Below are 15,069 nucleotides of genomic sequence, written 5' to 3' on the forward strand. Positions count from 1 at the left end.
AGATTAAACTTTAGGTGTAAGTGGGATACTGTCAATTTAAAAAAATCCTGAATAAACCATTAATTTACCTCTGTTGCTAATACAATGGTAGATTAAAACTGACAACACTTATCACTAATCTTTTTCCTTGTTGCACTCCTTTCAGATGAGCCAGTAAACTGGCATGAAGTCTGTAGTTTACACAGCCACTTTCACTGTCAGGTTCTCCGAGTTGCATTGGCTGTTTAATATCCGTGCCCGCTGACTGGCACTAAAAGTAAGTGCATGGGAATGTCTCGTCTCCTGATCCGATTTTGTAAATGCCTGCTTTACGTAACAGGGTTATTTTTATCCCTTTCTTCCCCATCTTTAAAATGCCTCCCAGGAGCACAGCCAGGACACGACACGGACTTTACCCTCTCCTGCCTCCTCCAGCTGAGAAATGCGGCCTGTGCCTCCGGCTCCGGCGCTGCGGCGAGCCGGGCACGGACGGACAATCGTTTACAGCGCCAGGAGTGGGGCCGCGGCCTTACCCCACCTCTCAAGTTCTGAGACTTAACAGGCGCCAACTACCCACCGCGACAGGTCGGGCCGGCGCGCGCGCTCTGCCGCTGCTTACCACGGTCCGCCTCAGCCTGGCCGCCGGCGCCGCTGCTGCTGCTGTCCAAGGCGCTGCAGCCGGCTCTGGACAGTGGCCCCAGCTCCGCAAAGCTCAGGCGTCGGGGGCATGCGGCGTTGCCATAGCACCAGCCCCTCAAGGAGCCGCTGACGGTTCCTTTGTTGACAAGCCTCGTTGCCCTTTGACCTCTGCGCCGCCGCCCCGTTGCTGCCTGGGATCGGTAGTTCCCCTCGGGCTCGGCCCGCAGTGAGTGAGCAGCGAGCGGACTACACTTGCCAGAGTGCTGGGGCGCAGTAGCAATGCGCAGGCGCCGCTTACGCCGCTGCTGGTTGTTTGTTGTTTTGTGAAGGCATCAGGAGATAGCGGCGCGAGCCCGTGGCGCCCCCGTCCCACGTCCTTGGCTGGCTGCGGCGGGGGGCGCCGCGACGGGCCCGATCACTCAGGTACGAGGGGCCGCTCGGTCGAGGTGGGCAGCAGGCGACTCCTTCCTTCCTCTTTTCGCTCGGGAAGCGCATCTCGGCTTGTCCCTCAGCCCATGGTGCGACTGCGCCACCCGCTCCCCACTTGGCTCCCTAGTGACAGCGCTCCTCGGGGGGCAGCCCCTTAGCTCCCTGCCCGGGAGAGCGCTTCGCACCCCCAGCCGCCTCCCCCTTCTCCTCGTTCGGGCCCGCTGTCGGGGGAAGGGCCCTTTCGAGAGGGAGCTGCGGGCAGGGGAGCAGATAACGGGCGGGGCGCTGGTTTCTGTGCGTGAGCGAGAAGGGCCCCTGCTGGCCCCAGGCTGCCTCTGGGTTAGGATATGCGGCCCGGGTTTGAGAATCGGGAGCAGACAGCGTGGCTCGAGGCAGCGGGTTAGTATTTAAACGTCCGTGCTGTACGTGGGAAGCGCGTGTTTGGGCAATACCCATGGAATGACACGATCACTTATGTAACTATTCTTGCTGCCCTTTGCTATGCTTTGTAAGGGTAAATGTCAGCTTTTGGGAAGGGGGGTTCAGGATGAAGACAGCTAAGCACCTCTGCTGTTGGCAAAGGGCAGGGCCATCAGAGGGAATCCCATGGTTTTACTACTCTGTGGTGGGTGCTGGGCACTCTTTCTGGAAAACAAATTTCCTCTGCCATGTCTGCCAAATAGTGCTGCTTTTACTTTAGTCTGTTTCATCGTGGTAACGTTTAAATAAGAAATGGAATAGCAGGCCCCCACCCCCGTGATGAATGGGTATATACGTGTTTGTAGCATTTTATTGGGGATTGGTCCTGCTTTGAGCAGGGGGTTGGACTAGATGACCTCCTGAGATCCCTTCCAACCCTGATATTCTGTGATTTAGGGCTGAGTGCAAGAGGATCTTGAATTGCTCACTATATTGGTCAGTAAAAGGAGACACTGTTTTATTACTTTAATATATCTTATGTAGTTCAGTCAAATGAGAAATTGGCTCTTAGATCTTGAATATTATGCATTATGATTTCCCAACTTCCATCTGTTTCATCATCTCCATACAGGCTTGTGACCAATGAAATGTATTAGATTTCATAAATGATGTGATAGTTTACACTGCTGAATGTTAAGTAAGTTGTTTTGGAACCATGCTACTTTATCTGTAGCCAAAACGTCATACTTATGAGAGAAAAAACAATAATATATTAGGAGAGCACAAAACCAAATATAGAGATTGGTTTTAGTAAAGCAGTGCAGGTGCACAGACAGAACAGTGTGTTCACATCATGCCCTGGGAATTCAAACAACACTAGTATCACAGTACAGTAAGTAAATTAGCATTACAGAATTGTGAGTTGTCAGAAATCTTTTCATAGAAATATGTTGATCTGAGGAAGCAGAAAATAATTGCTATTATAATTGAAGACTGCTTAGTAGAAGTAATATAAATTCGCATGAAGATCCTGCAATAGCATATTTACCTTAATTATTTATTCTGAGACTTTTTTTTTGTACATCAGAAATAGGATATTCCTGTAGAACAGAATCCTTAGTTTCCCTAGCTAAAAGTGGAATATAATTAGCTAAAAATAATTACTTTTCACTATTTAGTCATTCTTCTTTGTTAACATTCATTCAGGTCTTTCTGGTCTGACAGGTCTTGTTTCAAGATGGAAGAACTTTGCAGTTATACGTAGAATGGAATTATTATTATGCTGTTTTACGTTGGATATCGATTTTATTCCAACACTCAAATTTTGGTGAATTGGACATATAGTATTTTACATTTCTGTTGTATTACCAGTAAGAGACAGAAACCAATAGTTATCAAAAATTTTTATTTTGCACCCTGAATATTTATTTCTCCATTCACTTTAATGGGAGCTGCACATTGTATACAGTGATGTGAATAAACTGTTTTAAAAAGAGACTGTCAAATTTGGTTACAGCAGTCAAGACACTGTCAAATTAAGAAAATAATATTTATATATTGAATAAAATGAATTTCCTTTTACTTGTATCTAAATACTCTAAGATTAAAAGTAGAAGAATGTTATTTCTTTCACTCAGTTTTCCTTTTCCTTCATATCTCTACATGCACATACCCATTTCTTTTAATCCTGTGTTAGATTTCATGCCATTACAGGAGCTTTATCTCATGTGCACCCTATAATTACCTCAAATGGCACTGACTCCTGTGGAGTTCCCCACACAACTGTGCAGTTGTGGAGAATGCAGCCAATTGCATCATAACTTCTGCTATGGGGGATGGAGCAGAATATTTTTAAGCACATTCTTTCAAGACAGAAGAACCAAGACTCTGGAAGTAGACAAACTAATTTCTACTTAATTACTGCCAACAAAATAGTAAAAGACAGAAGGAAAATGATAGCTTTGTCATTACTGTGAAAGGTTTGGAAAACCATTACAATAGATTACATTTCTAGATAACCTCAGTTTGTAGACTGGCTGCTAATATAAATAATAATTTTCAAAAAAAATCTTCCGTCCAATTTTTTCAAGATTATGCCCTGTGTATTTTAGTTATATTTTCATCATAAGAAGCTACATATTTTAAAGTAGTTGGTTTTACAAACAAGAGTAAAATTACAGTAGTTTCACTGTTGATACCTTGGATATTGGGGTCTGATCCAAAGCCCATTGAAGTCGGTAAGAAGATGCCAGTTGATTTTATAGGGCTATAGGGGAGATTCTCCAAAGCTCACTAAATTGTAAGCTCTTTCAGGCAGGAACTGTTGTTTAATATGTTTCCTTCACTGCCTATCACAGTGGAGTACCAATCTAGTTGAGGTCTCTAGATAGTATCATAATATAAATGTCAAATAACAGTAGTAGTAATAGCTGAATGAAAGACTTGGACAGCTTTCTTAGAAGTTTGTAATATAGTATTGGTAAAACATACCGTGTACAAAGTTTATTTCTGTTTCTGTTATTATAGGGATGTCATCTTAAAAATAACACTGAAATTTATCTATTGTTATAACACCTCAGATTACTGTAAAATAACCAAAATTAAAAAAAAAAGATTTTTCAGTCTGTGTACTTTGTGCATTTTGTAGCAATTGGTGTATAGTCTTCTTCAGTCTTTCCCCTGTTCACATGAGTCTTTTACTGGAGGGGAAATACATAATTTTTAAAAATAAGAAAATGTAATTTTGAAGCCACAGGAGGACTGGGAGGGTCAGCAGCTATAGAACCTTAAACTGCTTTTAATTTTTTTTTTTTTTAAATTTACTAGATTTCAAGTTGACTGTGTCCCTTTAAGTCAGTGGTTCTCAAACTTTTGTACTGGTCACCCCTTTCATATAGCAAGCCTCTGAGTGTGACCCCTATTATAAATTAAAACCACTTTCTTATATATTTAACACCATTATAAATGCTGGAGGCAAAGCGGGGTTTGGCGTGGAGGCTGACAGCTTGCAACCCCCCATGTAATAACTTTGTGACCCCCTGAGGGGTCCCGACCCCCAGTTTGAGAACTCCTGCTTTAAGTCTTTTAGTATCAAACAGGTCGTGAATGGTAATGGCTGGACAGCTGGGTGTTGAACTTCTCCAGTCTCTCTGGTTTTGTACATTAATACCTTTAAAAGATCTCTTTGAGCAGGTATTTCATGGATGATGATAATAAAACTGCACTAGATTATTTATATGAGCTACTTAGCATTAGGCTGTATTTATGGAAGTTAATACTTTTTTTGAAAAAAAAAATTAGCAAATACTGTAAACAAGAACACAGTGGCCTTGCTTCTCACGTTCTAAAATGTGATTAATAGCTTTATGCCTCTTATCTGTAATCTAGAAGGGCACATTTAAAATAGAGAGCAAATAAATTGCTATAAAATGTAGTACATTCAGTTGGTCCTGTAACTCCTCCATAAAACTGGCTCTCTGGAATTCACAGAATTTGGTGTGAGCGTAGGGAAGCTCCCCTCTCCCTTTAAAAAATGTCTTACACAAAGTGTCAGTTTCCTGGAAAATCTGTGAAGTCAAACACATGTATTTCCTTGCTGCTTTGCCATGATATGGGGAATGATTTAGCACATAATTCCTTGACAGTGAAACTTTGAATCAAAGATAATATATGTAAATTTTACTATAGAGACTTGATTGCAAGAGGCAGTACAACCCTAATCATTCATAATTTTGCTGAATACATTTTTGTCCAATTTTTAAGAACATAAGAAAACATCTAACTTTTGCATGGGAAATGCAAGAAAAACATAAAATATAAAGTTGAATGCAGTGTAGTGTATAACATATGGCTCTTTTCTGGAGTCTTCTGAAGCACATTGTGTGCAGATCTTTTGAGGATTTTTTGTAATTGAAAGAAGTGATATTTCATACAGATGATTTAAGACCTGATACATAGCATACTTTGGGCACTACATAAATAATATTTCAGAAAATGAGATATTTTCAGAAGTCTAACCACATTGTAGCTGTAACACTATTCTCTCCTCCTCCTTTCCCTGACAGATTGGCATGTAGGTCTGATGACTATTTGAGAAGGAAATGGATTATTTTATGTAATGTAGGCAGTACAATTAAAATTTGTAACCTTTCATTTAAGAATTTTTTAGAAAGCTTTAAATTATTGCTCAAGTGAATTTTATTTGGTCTAGTCCGAAGGAAGACTTCTTAATCCTATCCTTCGGCGCTGATAGGCTTGAGTATGTCAGATAGGTGGAGCTAGCGTCTTCCTAAACCAGAGCCCCAGGCTGAACAGTCTTTCAGGGCTAGAACAAACTTTATGTTCTGAGCAGCTCTTTTCCTATCCAGGCTCCAAGGCCAGTTTTAGTCCCAAGCTGAGCAGGCCTCTGTCTAAGCGAAAGACCCAGGCTAAACGGACTATGAAAGTTTGGACAAGTTTTAAAGCTCCTTAATCCTGCTCCCACTTAACTACAGCTAGTCAGCAATTGCTTTGAAACAAACCACTCCCTTACACACTTTTCTCATGATAACAACTTTTTTCAGGCCAACTTTGAACATGAGATGCTCTGTTCTTTATCCTAGTTCTCAAGACTAAATCTTCTTACTCATCTAACTAGTGTCCAGTTTTAATGTTATTTTTTCGGTCAGTTTAGAAACTGAGTCCTAAGTGCTGTCTTTCAGAAAAGGTTGAACTGTACTATATAGCAGATGAAAGAACTTAAACTACATTACCATTTTCTACCCACATATACTTCTTTTTATGTTTTCATTCCCCTCATTTGCTTCTTGGTCTAAAATAATAAAATAAGTACTTTAAACAATATCTTTTTCATTTCCAACTTTTCTTTCATCTGAGTTTACATTCGTATCAGCAGTCTGCTTGTACCCTAAAATTTTGAGAGGTATCTTAATCCAAATTCTCAGTGTCTATGTTGGTTTTCTAACTCAAGTACTAGAAAAGCTAAAATTGTGCTTCTGTTTTTAAAGTTAGTGGAATTATCATTTTTAATACAGATTTCTGGATAGTCCATCAACTCATATGATGTCATATTTTATCCGTGCATGGATTAGCAATATAAAGTTTATTTGCAAATAAATAAAGTTGTACATATGCAAGTGGTACTTGAAGTATTTTAAAATAATGTGAAGTTATTAGCAATTTTATTTTAAAACGCTGTATTAAAGAGCAATCTATTCTCCACTACCTTTTGGCTGGGGCTAGCATCTGAAGGGTGAGGTGGGTAATACTATTTAGAAATATATTAAAGATCTACTTTAAATGAAGTTGGTAAGGAAGAATAATGTTGTTTTTACTTTACTTTAAATGAGATTATTGGCAAAGGAACAACAATTCTATTTAGAGACAGTTGGTAACATTACTTTAAATGAGATTATTGGCAAAGGAACAACAATTCTATTTAGAGACAATAATTCCAGGACAGAAAACATTAAGGAGTTATGGTTATATTTAGCTTCTATTAGGTTCATAATGTTTTCTTTCTCTTTAAGTAATAGTTTTCTCAAGCCACGTACTTAGCTTGGAATTTAACAGTAAAGTTATAACTTGCAACAAACATTACATGGTATGGAAATGCACAATTTAGGGGGAACCAAACAGCCTTAACTCTACTCCCACTGTCCTCCTTTACTATCTAAATGATGAAAGGAGGTGCTTTTTTTATTAATTAGTTAGTGAACATGATTTGAAACTCTCCCATTAACACCTGATGTAGACACAATTTAACACCTTTACGATTGTGTTCTCTGTTCCAGTCATAACCTAGATTCCCACTCCAGATTACAACATCCATAACACAATATTATAGGTGTTACACACTGTGTATACATCAGATGCTAATGGAGTGTTTCAAATCATGCTAGATAACTAATTTGTAAAACACATTTTTTTCTTACATTGTGTGTAGGATGGGTAACAAAGCTTAAAACTTAGGCTAATACGTATTGGAGAAATGTTTCAAGCTAAGTGCGTTAGTTTCCTTAAAATACATGTAGAAAGTACAGAATTTTTTTATTGATTTCCTCATTCTGCTTCCTTTGATAGAAACAGAATATATATGACTTCTTGCCAGGATAACTCCTCTTAAATTGGCACTAGTATGGGGGTGCATAGGCGCCGACTCCATGGGTGCTCCAGGGCTGGAGCACCCCTGGGGAAAAATTAGTGGGTGCTCTGCACCCACCAGGAGCCAAGCTCCCGTCACCCCCCGGCCCATCTCTTCCTTCTCCTCCCCCACCCCTGAGTGCGCTGCGTCCCCGCTGCTCTGCCTACCTCCCAAGCGTTTCCCACCCAGCTGCCGCCAAACAGCTGTTTGGCAGCCTTAGCACACTCCGGGAGGGAGGAGGAGGAGCGGAAATGTGGCGCGCTCAGGGGAGGAGGTGGGGAAGAGGCGGGGCCGGAGTGGGGATTTGGGGAAGGAGTTGGAATAGGGGCAGGGAGGAGGCAGAGTTGGGGTGGGGACTTTGGGGAAGGGGTTGAAATGGGGGCGGAGAAGGGGTGGGTGGGGGCGGGGCCTCATGGAATGGGTAGATTGGGGGCGGGGCCGGGGGCAGAGTGGGGGTCAAACACCCATGGGAAAGAGGGGAAGTCAGCGCCTATGTCGGGGTGTGGTAAACCAAAAACATACACCACCATTTAAGCTAGATTCTAATATGGCTTGAGACACAGACCAACTACAACTAGCACACAGTTTGATTGAACTCATCTTACCTTACTACATAATTATTTTCCTATATAGTCTGTATTTCCCTTTCCCAATCTATTTACTCTTTTTACATGAAAACAGGAGCTTTTATTCCTCGTTTTGTTCTGCTTCCTTGGTCACTTGTTCCTCACTTGAAGTCCTAATCCTTTGACATCACGATTGGTTGCTGTGGTGATGATTATAATGTCTCAGACAGGGTTATGGCTTGTGATACAGGGTTACCCAATCCCAGAGCTTTCATCATAAAAATACATGCACTCCCTGAAAAAATTGCAGTTTGTTTATTTTAACAAAACAACAGGGTAAGAATGGGGAAAAATAATGCACAAACCATATGTTAGAACTCTCTTCCTCTTTCTTCCCCCCCACCCCTCAAGTAGACCTTGGATATGCTCAGTTCATCCTTTATCAGCATCTTCTGCTAATGTCTGCTTTTTTACTTAGACAAGGACTTCTCTTAAAGGGTAAGAGTTCACTTATATTTCCTCTCCGCAAAATCACTAGAAAAAAAGAAATAAAATAAAACAGATGTACACTGGACAGACAGGCGGTCACATACAAATTTCAAGACCTTATTACAAAACATGGAGACCCTAGAGCTTCATTACAAAACGTCTGTAAGAATTTAACGTGGTCAAAACAATGTAATTATCCGTAACCTTGGCCCGAGCCAGGGCTGACCTGTTTTTGCTGAAATTTTCCCAAAAATTCAGTGAGAGGCAGACACTTGGCATAGAAATGTTAGTTCTTATGGTTAAAGTTTGGCAAAGTTACAAACCATTGAAAACAGGGTCTTATAGTTATAAATGTTGGGTAACTTTAGTTGTAGGTGTTGCTACCTGTAATATACCTGCACACGCAATATATACACACACAGAGAGTTGAGTACTGGACACACACATACTTTTGCATGCTGAATAATATAAATAAGTAGAGCTCTTAATAGAATGATTTTCAAAATCTTAGTAGTCTTCTAAATGCATTTTTGGGGGGTTTTATTTTTTAACATGATGCACATTTATGTAGCATGCAAAAGTATCCATTTGCTGAATACCTTCAACAGTAAGTGAAAAAAGAAAAAGAGTACTTGTGGCACCCTGGAGACTAACAAATTTATTTGAGTATAAGCTTTTGTGAGCTACAGCTCACTTCATCGGATGCATTCAGAGGAAAATACAGTGGGGAGATTTATATACATAGAAAACATGAAACAATGGGTGTTACCATACACACTGTAATGAGAGTGATCACTTAAGGTGAGCTATTACCAGCAGGAGAGCGGGGGAGGGGCGGGGGGAACCTTTTGTAGTGTTAATCAAGGTGGGCCATTTCCAGCAGTTGACAAGAACGTCTGAGGAACAGTGGGGGGTGGGGGAATAAACATGGGGAAATAGTTTTACTTTGTGTAATGACCCATCCACTCCCAGTCTTTATTCAAGCCTAAGTTAATTGTATAAAACTCCTACAGATACAGACAGACAGACATCTTCCTTTCCAAATGCAAACAGATGGACATCATACCAAAAGGACTGAAGGTAAAAAATCTATTACAATCTACATACCACACACGCTATGCTGACAGCTTGTGCCACACGCTCTCAAAGAAACTGCAGAACCACCTGATTAACATCCTCTACAGCAAACAGGGAAAGATTAAGAATGAGCTCTCAAAACTGGATACTCTCATGAAAGAACAACCTTCCACACTAACTTCCTCATGGCTGGACTTTACAAATACTAGACAAACCATTTACAACACATACTTTGCTTCTCTACAAAAGAAAAAGGACACTAAACTATCTAAACTATTACATGCCACAAGGGGCCACAACAATGGTTCCCTTAACCCACCCAGCAATATTGTTAATCTATCCAACTATACTCTTAGCCCAGCAGAAGAATCTGTCCTATCTCGGGGCCTCTCCTGCCCCTCCACTCCCACGAACATGATACAGTACAGTTCTGTGCTGACCTAGAATCCTATTTTTGACGTCTCCGACTCAAGGAATATTTCCAACACACCTCTGAACAACATAATAACCCACAGAGACCTTCCTACCAAGACTACAAAAAGAAGGATTCTGGATGCCTCCTGAAGGTCGAAACAACAGACTAGTCTTCTACATAGAGTGCTTCTGCCGATGTGCACGGCCTGAAATTATGGAAAAGCAGCATCACTTGCCCCATAACTTCAGCTGTGCAGAACACAATGCCATCCACAGCCTCAGAAACAACTCTGACACCATAATCAAAAAGGCTGACAAAGAAGGTGCTGTCGTCATCATGAATAGGTCGGAATATGAACAAGAGGCTGCTAGGCAGCTCTCCAACACCACTTTCTACAAGCCATTACCCTCTGATCCCACTGAGGGTTACCAAAAGAAATACACCATTTGCTCAAGAAACTCCCTGAAAAAGCACAAGAACAAATCCGCACAGACACACCCCTGGAACCCTGACCTGGGATATTCTATCTGCTACCCAAGATCCATAAACCTGGAAATCCTGGACATCCCATCATCTCAGGCATTGGCACCCTGACAGCAGGATTGTCTGGCTATCCAAGACTCCCTCCTCAGGCCCTACACTCCCAGCACTCCCAGCTACCTTCGAGACACCACCGACTTTCTGAGGAAACTACAATCCATCGATGATCTTCCTGAAAACACCATGCTGGCCACTATGGATGTAGAAGCCCTCTACACCAACATTCCACACAAAGGTGGACTACAAGCCGTCAGGAACAGTATCCCGATAATGTCATAGCAAACCTGGTGGCTGAACTTTGTGACTTTGTCCTCACCCATAAGTATTTCACATTTGGGGACAATGTATACCTTCAAATCAGCGGCACTGCTATGGGTACCTATATGGCCCCTACTCTACTTGCGCTACATTGATGACATCTTCATCATCTGGACCCATGGAAAAGAAGCCTTTGAGGAATTCCACCATGATTTCAACAATTTCCATCCTACCATCAACCTCAGCCTGGACCAGTCCACACAAGAGATCCACTTTCTGGACACTATGGTGCTAATAAGCGATGGTCACATAAACACCACCCTATACCAACCCCTCAGACAGAGACAAACACCTACAAGATCTCTATCAAGCATTCTTACAACTACAATAGCCACCTGCTGAAGTGAAGAAACAGATTGACAGAGCCAGAAGAGTACCCAGAAGTCACCTACTACAGGACAGGCCCAACAAAGAAAATAACAGAACGCCACAAGCCATCACCCCCAACTAAAACCTCTCCAGTGCATCATCAAGGATCTACAACCTATCCTGAAGGACAGCCCATCACTCTCACAGATCTTGGGAGACAGGCCAGTCCTTGCTTACAGACAGCCCCCCAACCTGAAGCAAATACTCACGAGCAACCACACACTACACAACAGAACCACTAGCCCAGGAACCTGTCTTTGCAACAAAGCCCGTTGCCAACTGTGTCCACATATCTATTCAGGGGTACCATCATAGGGCCTAATCACATCAGCCACACTATCAGAGGCTCGTTCACTGGCACATCTACCAATGTGATATATCCCATCATGTGCCAGCAATGCCCCTCTGCCATGTACATTGGTCAAACTGGACAGTCTCTACATAAAAGAATAAATGGACACAAATCAGACATCAAGAATTATGACATTCAAAAACCAGTTGGAGAACACTTCAATCTCTTTGGTCACTCGATTACAGACCTAAAAGTGGCAATTCTTCAACAAAAAAAACTTCAAAAACAGAGTTCAAGGAGAGACTGCGGAATTGGAATTAATTTGCAAACTATATACAATTAACTTAGGCTTGAATAGAAACTGGGAGTGGATGGGTCATTACACAAAGTAAAACTATTTCCTCATGTTTATTCCCCCACTCCCCCCCCCCCGCCACCGTTCCTCAGATGTTCTTGTCAACTGCTGGAAATGGCCCACCTTGATTATCACTACAAAAGGTCCCCCCCGCCATCCCCCTCTCCCTCGCTCTCCTGCTGGTAATAGCTCACCGTAAGTGATCACTCTCATTACAGTGTGTATGGTAACACCCATTGTTTCATGTTCTCTCTGTATATAAATCTCCCCACTGTATTTTCCACTGAATGCGTCCGATGAAGTGAGCTGTAGCTCACAAAAGCTTGTACTCAAATAAATTTGTTAGTCTCTAAGGTGCCACAAGTACTCCTTTTCTTTTTGCGAATACAGACTAACACGGCTGCTACTCTGAAACCAGTAAGTGGAAAGTGTTGCTGTATTTTTGAAACAGCAATAGTGTAAGGTTGTAACTTGATCCATTTTTTTTATTAGTAGCAAATATACTAGTACAGTTGATTACCCAGGGCCACAATTTGAACTGCAATTACTTCCTTTATTACATCTATTGGAACACAACTTCAAATTGTTTACTTAACTTTAGTGAATTCTTTTAATATGTTAATGTGACCTGAGGCATACATCAGGGAGAGAAGACTAGCAGTTCTTCCTGTGCTAACTTCCTGTTTTTGTCTTTCTCTTTTTTTAATATTCAGAGAACTTGTGTCAAGTTTAAGTATATTATCTATGACCTCAGATTTACATATGGTTTCTGGATATTTTTGTTAAATTTGTTCTTGCAGTAATGTGCATTCAGTCGCTTCTGTTGATAAAGCAGTTTATATTGCAGTGGTATAAGTAGCTTGGTGTTTGTGTGTTGTGGATATGTTTTAGTTTTAATTTGATGAATATTTAAATGATTTGTTGTGTAGGGTTTCAGTATGTACATCTGATTGCATTCTTACACTATTCCTGTGTAAAGATTTTTGTTCTTTTAGATATCTTTTTTTTTAGTTGCTATAATATTTTACTAGTTTTGACAATCATTGTAAATATGCATAGTTTGCAGAATCTGTTCATTTAGCAATCTACATTATTTTAGTTTAGTTTGAGAATAATATAAAAAAGGATTTGACCAATTTATGGTATTTAAAAAGTTTGCTACTTTGAAGTTAGATTTAGACGACATAGTTAACTGTGATACTGGCAAAGTCGTTTGATTAAAAAAGGGATCTCTGGCTTTTTGCTTCTGTTACCACTTGCAATCTAACCCAGGAAAACAAATAGTGGCAGAATAGTTAGTGTGTGGCTCTTTTGGTCTGTATGAAATGAGTTGTTTCAGTTTGCTTTGAAATTGTTGGGTATCTATTCACAGTTGGTTATTGGAACCATTGTTGGCAGTCCCAGCAGGGAAATCAAATGTTTAATGGTCTTTGGAGACTGAGGGCTTGTCTACACTGCAAAGTTTTGTTGCCCAAAACTACCTTTTGGTGACAAAACAGCAAGAGCATACACACTACAATGGGACTTTTGTCACAAAAAAGCTGCTCACCCCTACAAGAGACTTTTGTCTTTTCTTCTCCCTTTATTGTCGACAAAGAGCCAGTGTAGACACTGCTGATTGTTTTGTCGAGGGAACTGGGTTCTGCCAATATCCTGCAATGCCTGTGCTGATTGCTCTGCTCAAAAGTGTTTTGATCTCTGCTGCCCTGCAGGCATGCACCCCTCCCCTTTCAAAGCTCTGGGAAGTATCCGTGTACTGTTCTGTTTGGTAAACAAACAGGGAAGTATTGGCATGCTCCTGTTCTGCCCTGCACTAGGAACGCAGCAGCAGGCAGACTGCTGCTGTAGAGGGAGGGGGACAGACTGCTGTGCTGCTTTGCCATTCCTCAGCACGGAGAGCTCACAGAGCTGCTCACGTTGCTGCTCTCAGCAGCTGGGGGGGCTGTGGGAGAACTTGGAGAGAATCCCAAGATACGGAGAGATCAGCTCTTCCTTCCCACACAGAGGTGTTTGGGTGCCCAGGGCAAAATCTGAAACTGTGCTTCCCTGCTCCAAAAAAATTACCACTGAAGGGAGGCTTTGGGTGGGGGAGTTGGAGAGTGAGCCCATCGCAGTGGTTCCTATCCTATGGGGCTGGACCCAGCTCTCTACTCGGGGCGTTGCAGCTTGGCACAAAGGGTCACAGTGCCACTCATGTTTGGCCTGGCTGCCCCTGGATCATGACAGAGGGGCAGCTGGGCCAAAGCTGAGTGGTGCTTTGACCCTGTACATCTGATCACAGTGCTACTGGGTTTGCACAACCCCTGGGTAGCTCTTTTGCTGCTTTGAGCGGATGTTAGTATGACAGATTAACATGTAAAGTGTTTTTATTATGCATGCTTGATAGCAGCTTTTTCTTAGTGTTCTAATGCGCTCTCTGCACTCTTGAATGATGGGGGAGACTTTGGTCAGCGGGAAGAAAGCGGTCATGGCCCCTTTAAGGGTCCCCTATCCCTGAGGGTGGAGAGACAGAGTGATATCACCTGAGCTAAGAGCTGACTGGAAAAGGCTCCGGGCGGCCACTTGAACCTGGGGAAGGTGGGATCTATGTACACGTGTTGCTCCAAACAGAGCCCTCCTTCACTGGGATCAGCACACGTGTCATGAGCAGTTATTCATTCCATAGGTGGCATGGTTTCCTGATAGACTGGAGTGGGAAGGCATCCTCTAAATAAGCTGAGGAGTGGAGGTTGGGGCTCCTAATTTGTGGTACAGCTAGGAGAAAACCCTTTTTCCCTAGTCCCCTTAACCATCATATGGGGAAGGGTGGTCAGGGTTCTGGTAATGGGATGGGACCAGGTTTGGAGTGTGGGTAGGCTGACTGCATTCTTCAAACAGGTGGAAGCAATTAAGAAAGGAGCGATAACCTGTACTGTAATTTATTGTTAGATAGTTCCCAGATGAGTTGTTAACATTGCAGCCTAAGTAAACCACATACTTTACATCTTGCCTGTCTTTCTGCATGGCCAGGACAATGGGTAAACATTAGCTATGATGGCT

The 15,069-nt window shown here is 42.0% G+C and overlaps 1 protein-coding gene across 7 annotated transcripts in view; it reads left to right on the forward strand.

Annotated features, from left to right (window-relative positions):
• The first annotated feature begins 837 nt into the window (after window positions 1-837).
• The window catches only part of CCPG1 (cell cycle progression 1), a 57,947-nt gene continuing 43,715 nt past the window's right edge, over window positions 838-15,069 (forward strand). For 2 of the 7 annotated variants that reach the window (XM_077827421.1, XM_077827426.1), the window contains exon 1: window positions 841-1,041. Coding sequence is in view for 1 of the 7 variants with exons in the window: in XM_077827423.1 (XP_077683549.1) it covers window positions 1,395-1,446 (52 nt within the window). In the remaining 6 variants the exon portion in view is untranslated. Of the gene's footprint in view, window positions 1,042-1,379; window positions 1,447-15,069 lie in introns of those variants that run through there. The other 5 variants (XM_077827424.1, XM_077827420.1, XM_077827425.1 and 2 more) reach the window with 5 other exon arrangements.

Source organism: Eretmochelys imbricata, chromosome 10 (genome assembly GCF_965152235.1).
Source record: "Eretmochelys imbricata isolate rEreImb1 chromosome 10, rEreImb1.hap1, whole genome shotgun sequence".
Taxonomy (NCBI): domain Eukaryota; kingdom Metazoa; phylum Chordata; order Testudines; family Cheloniidae; genus Eretmochelys; species Eretmochelys imbricata.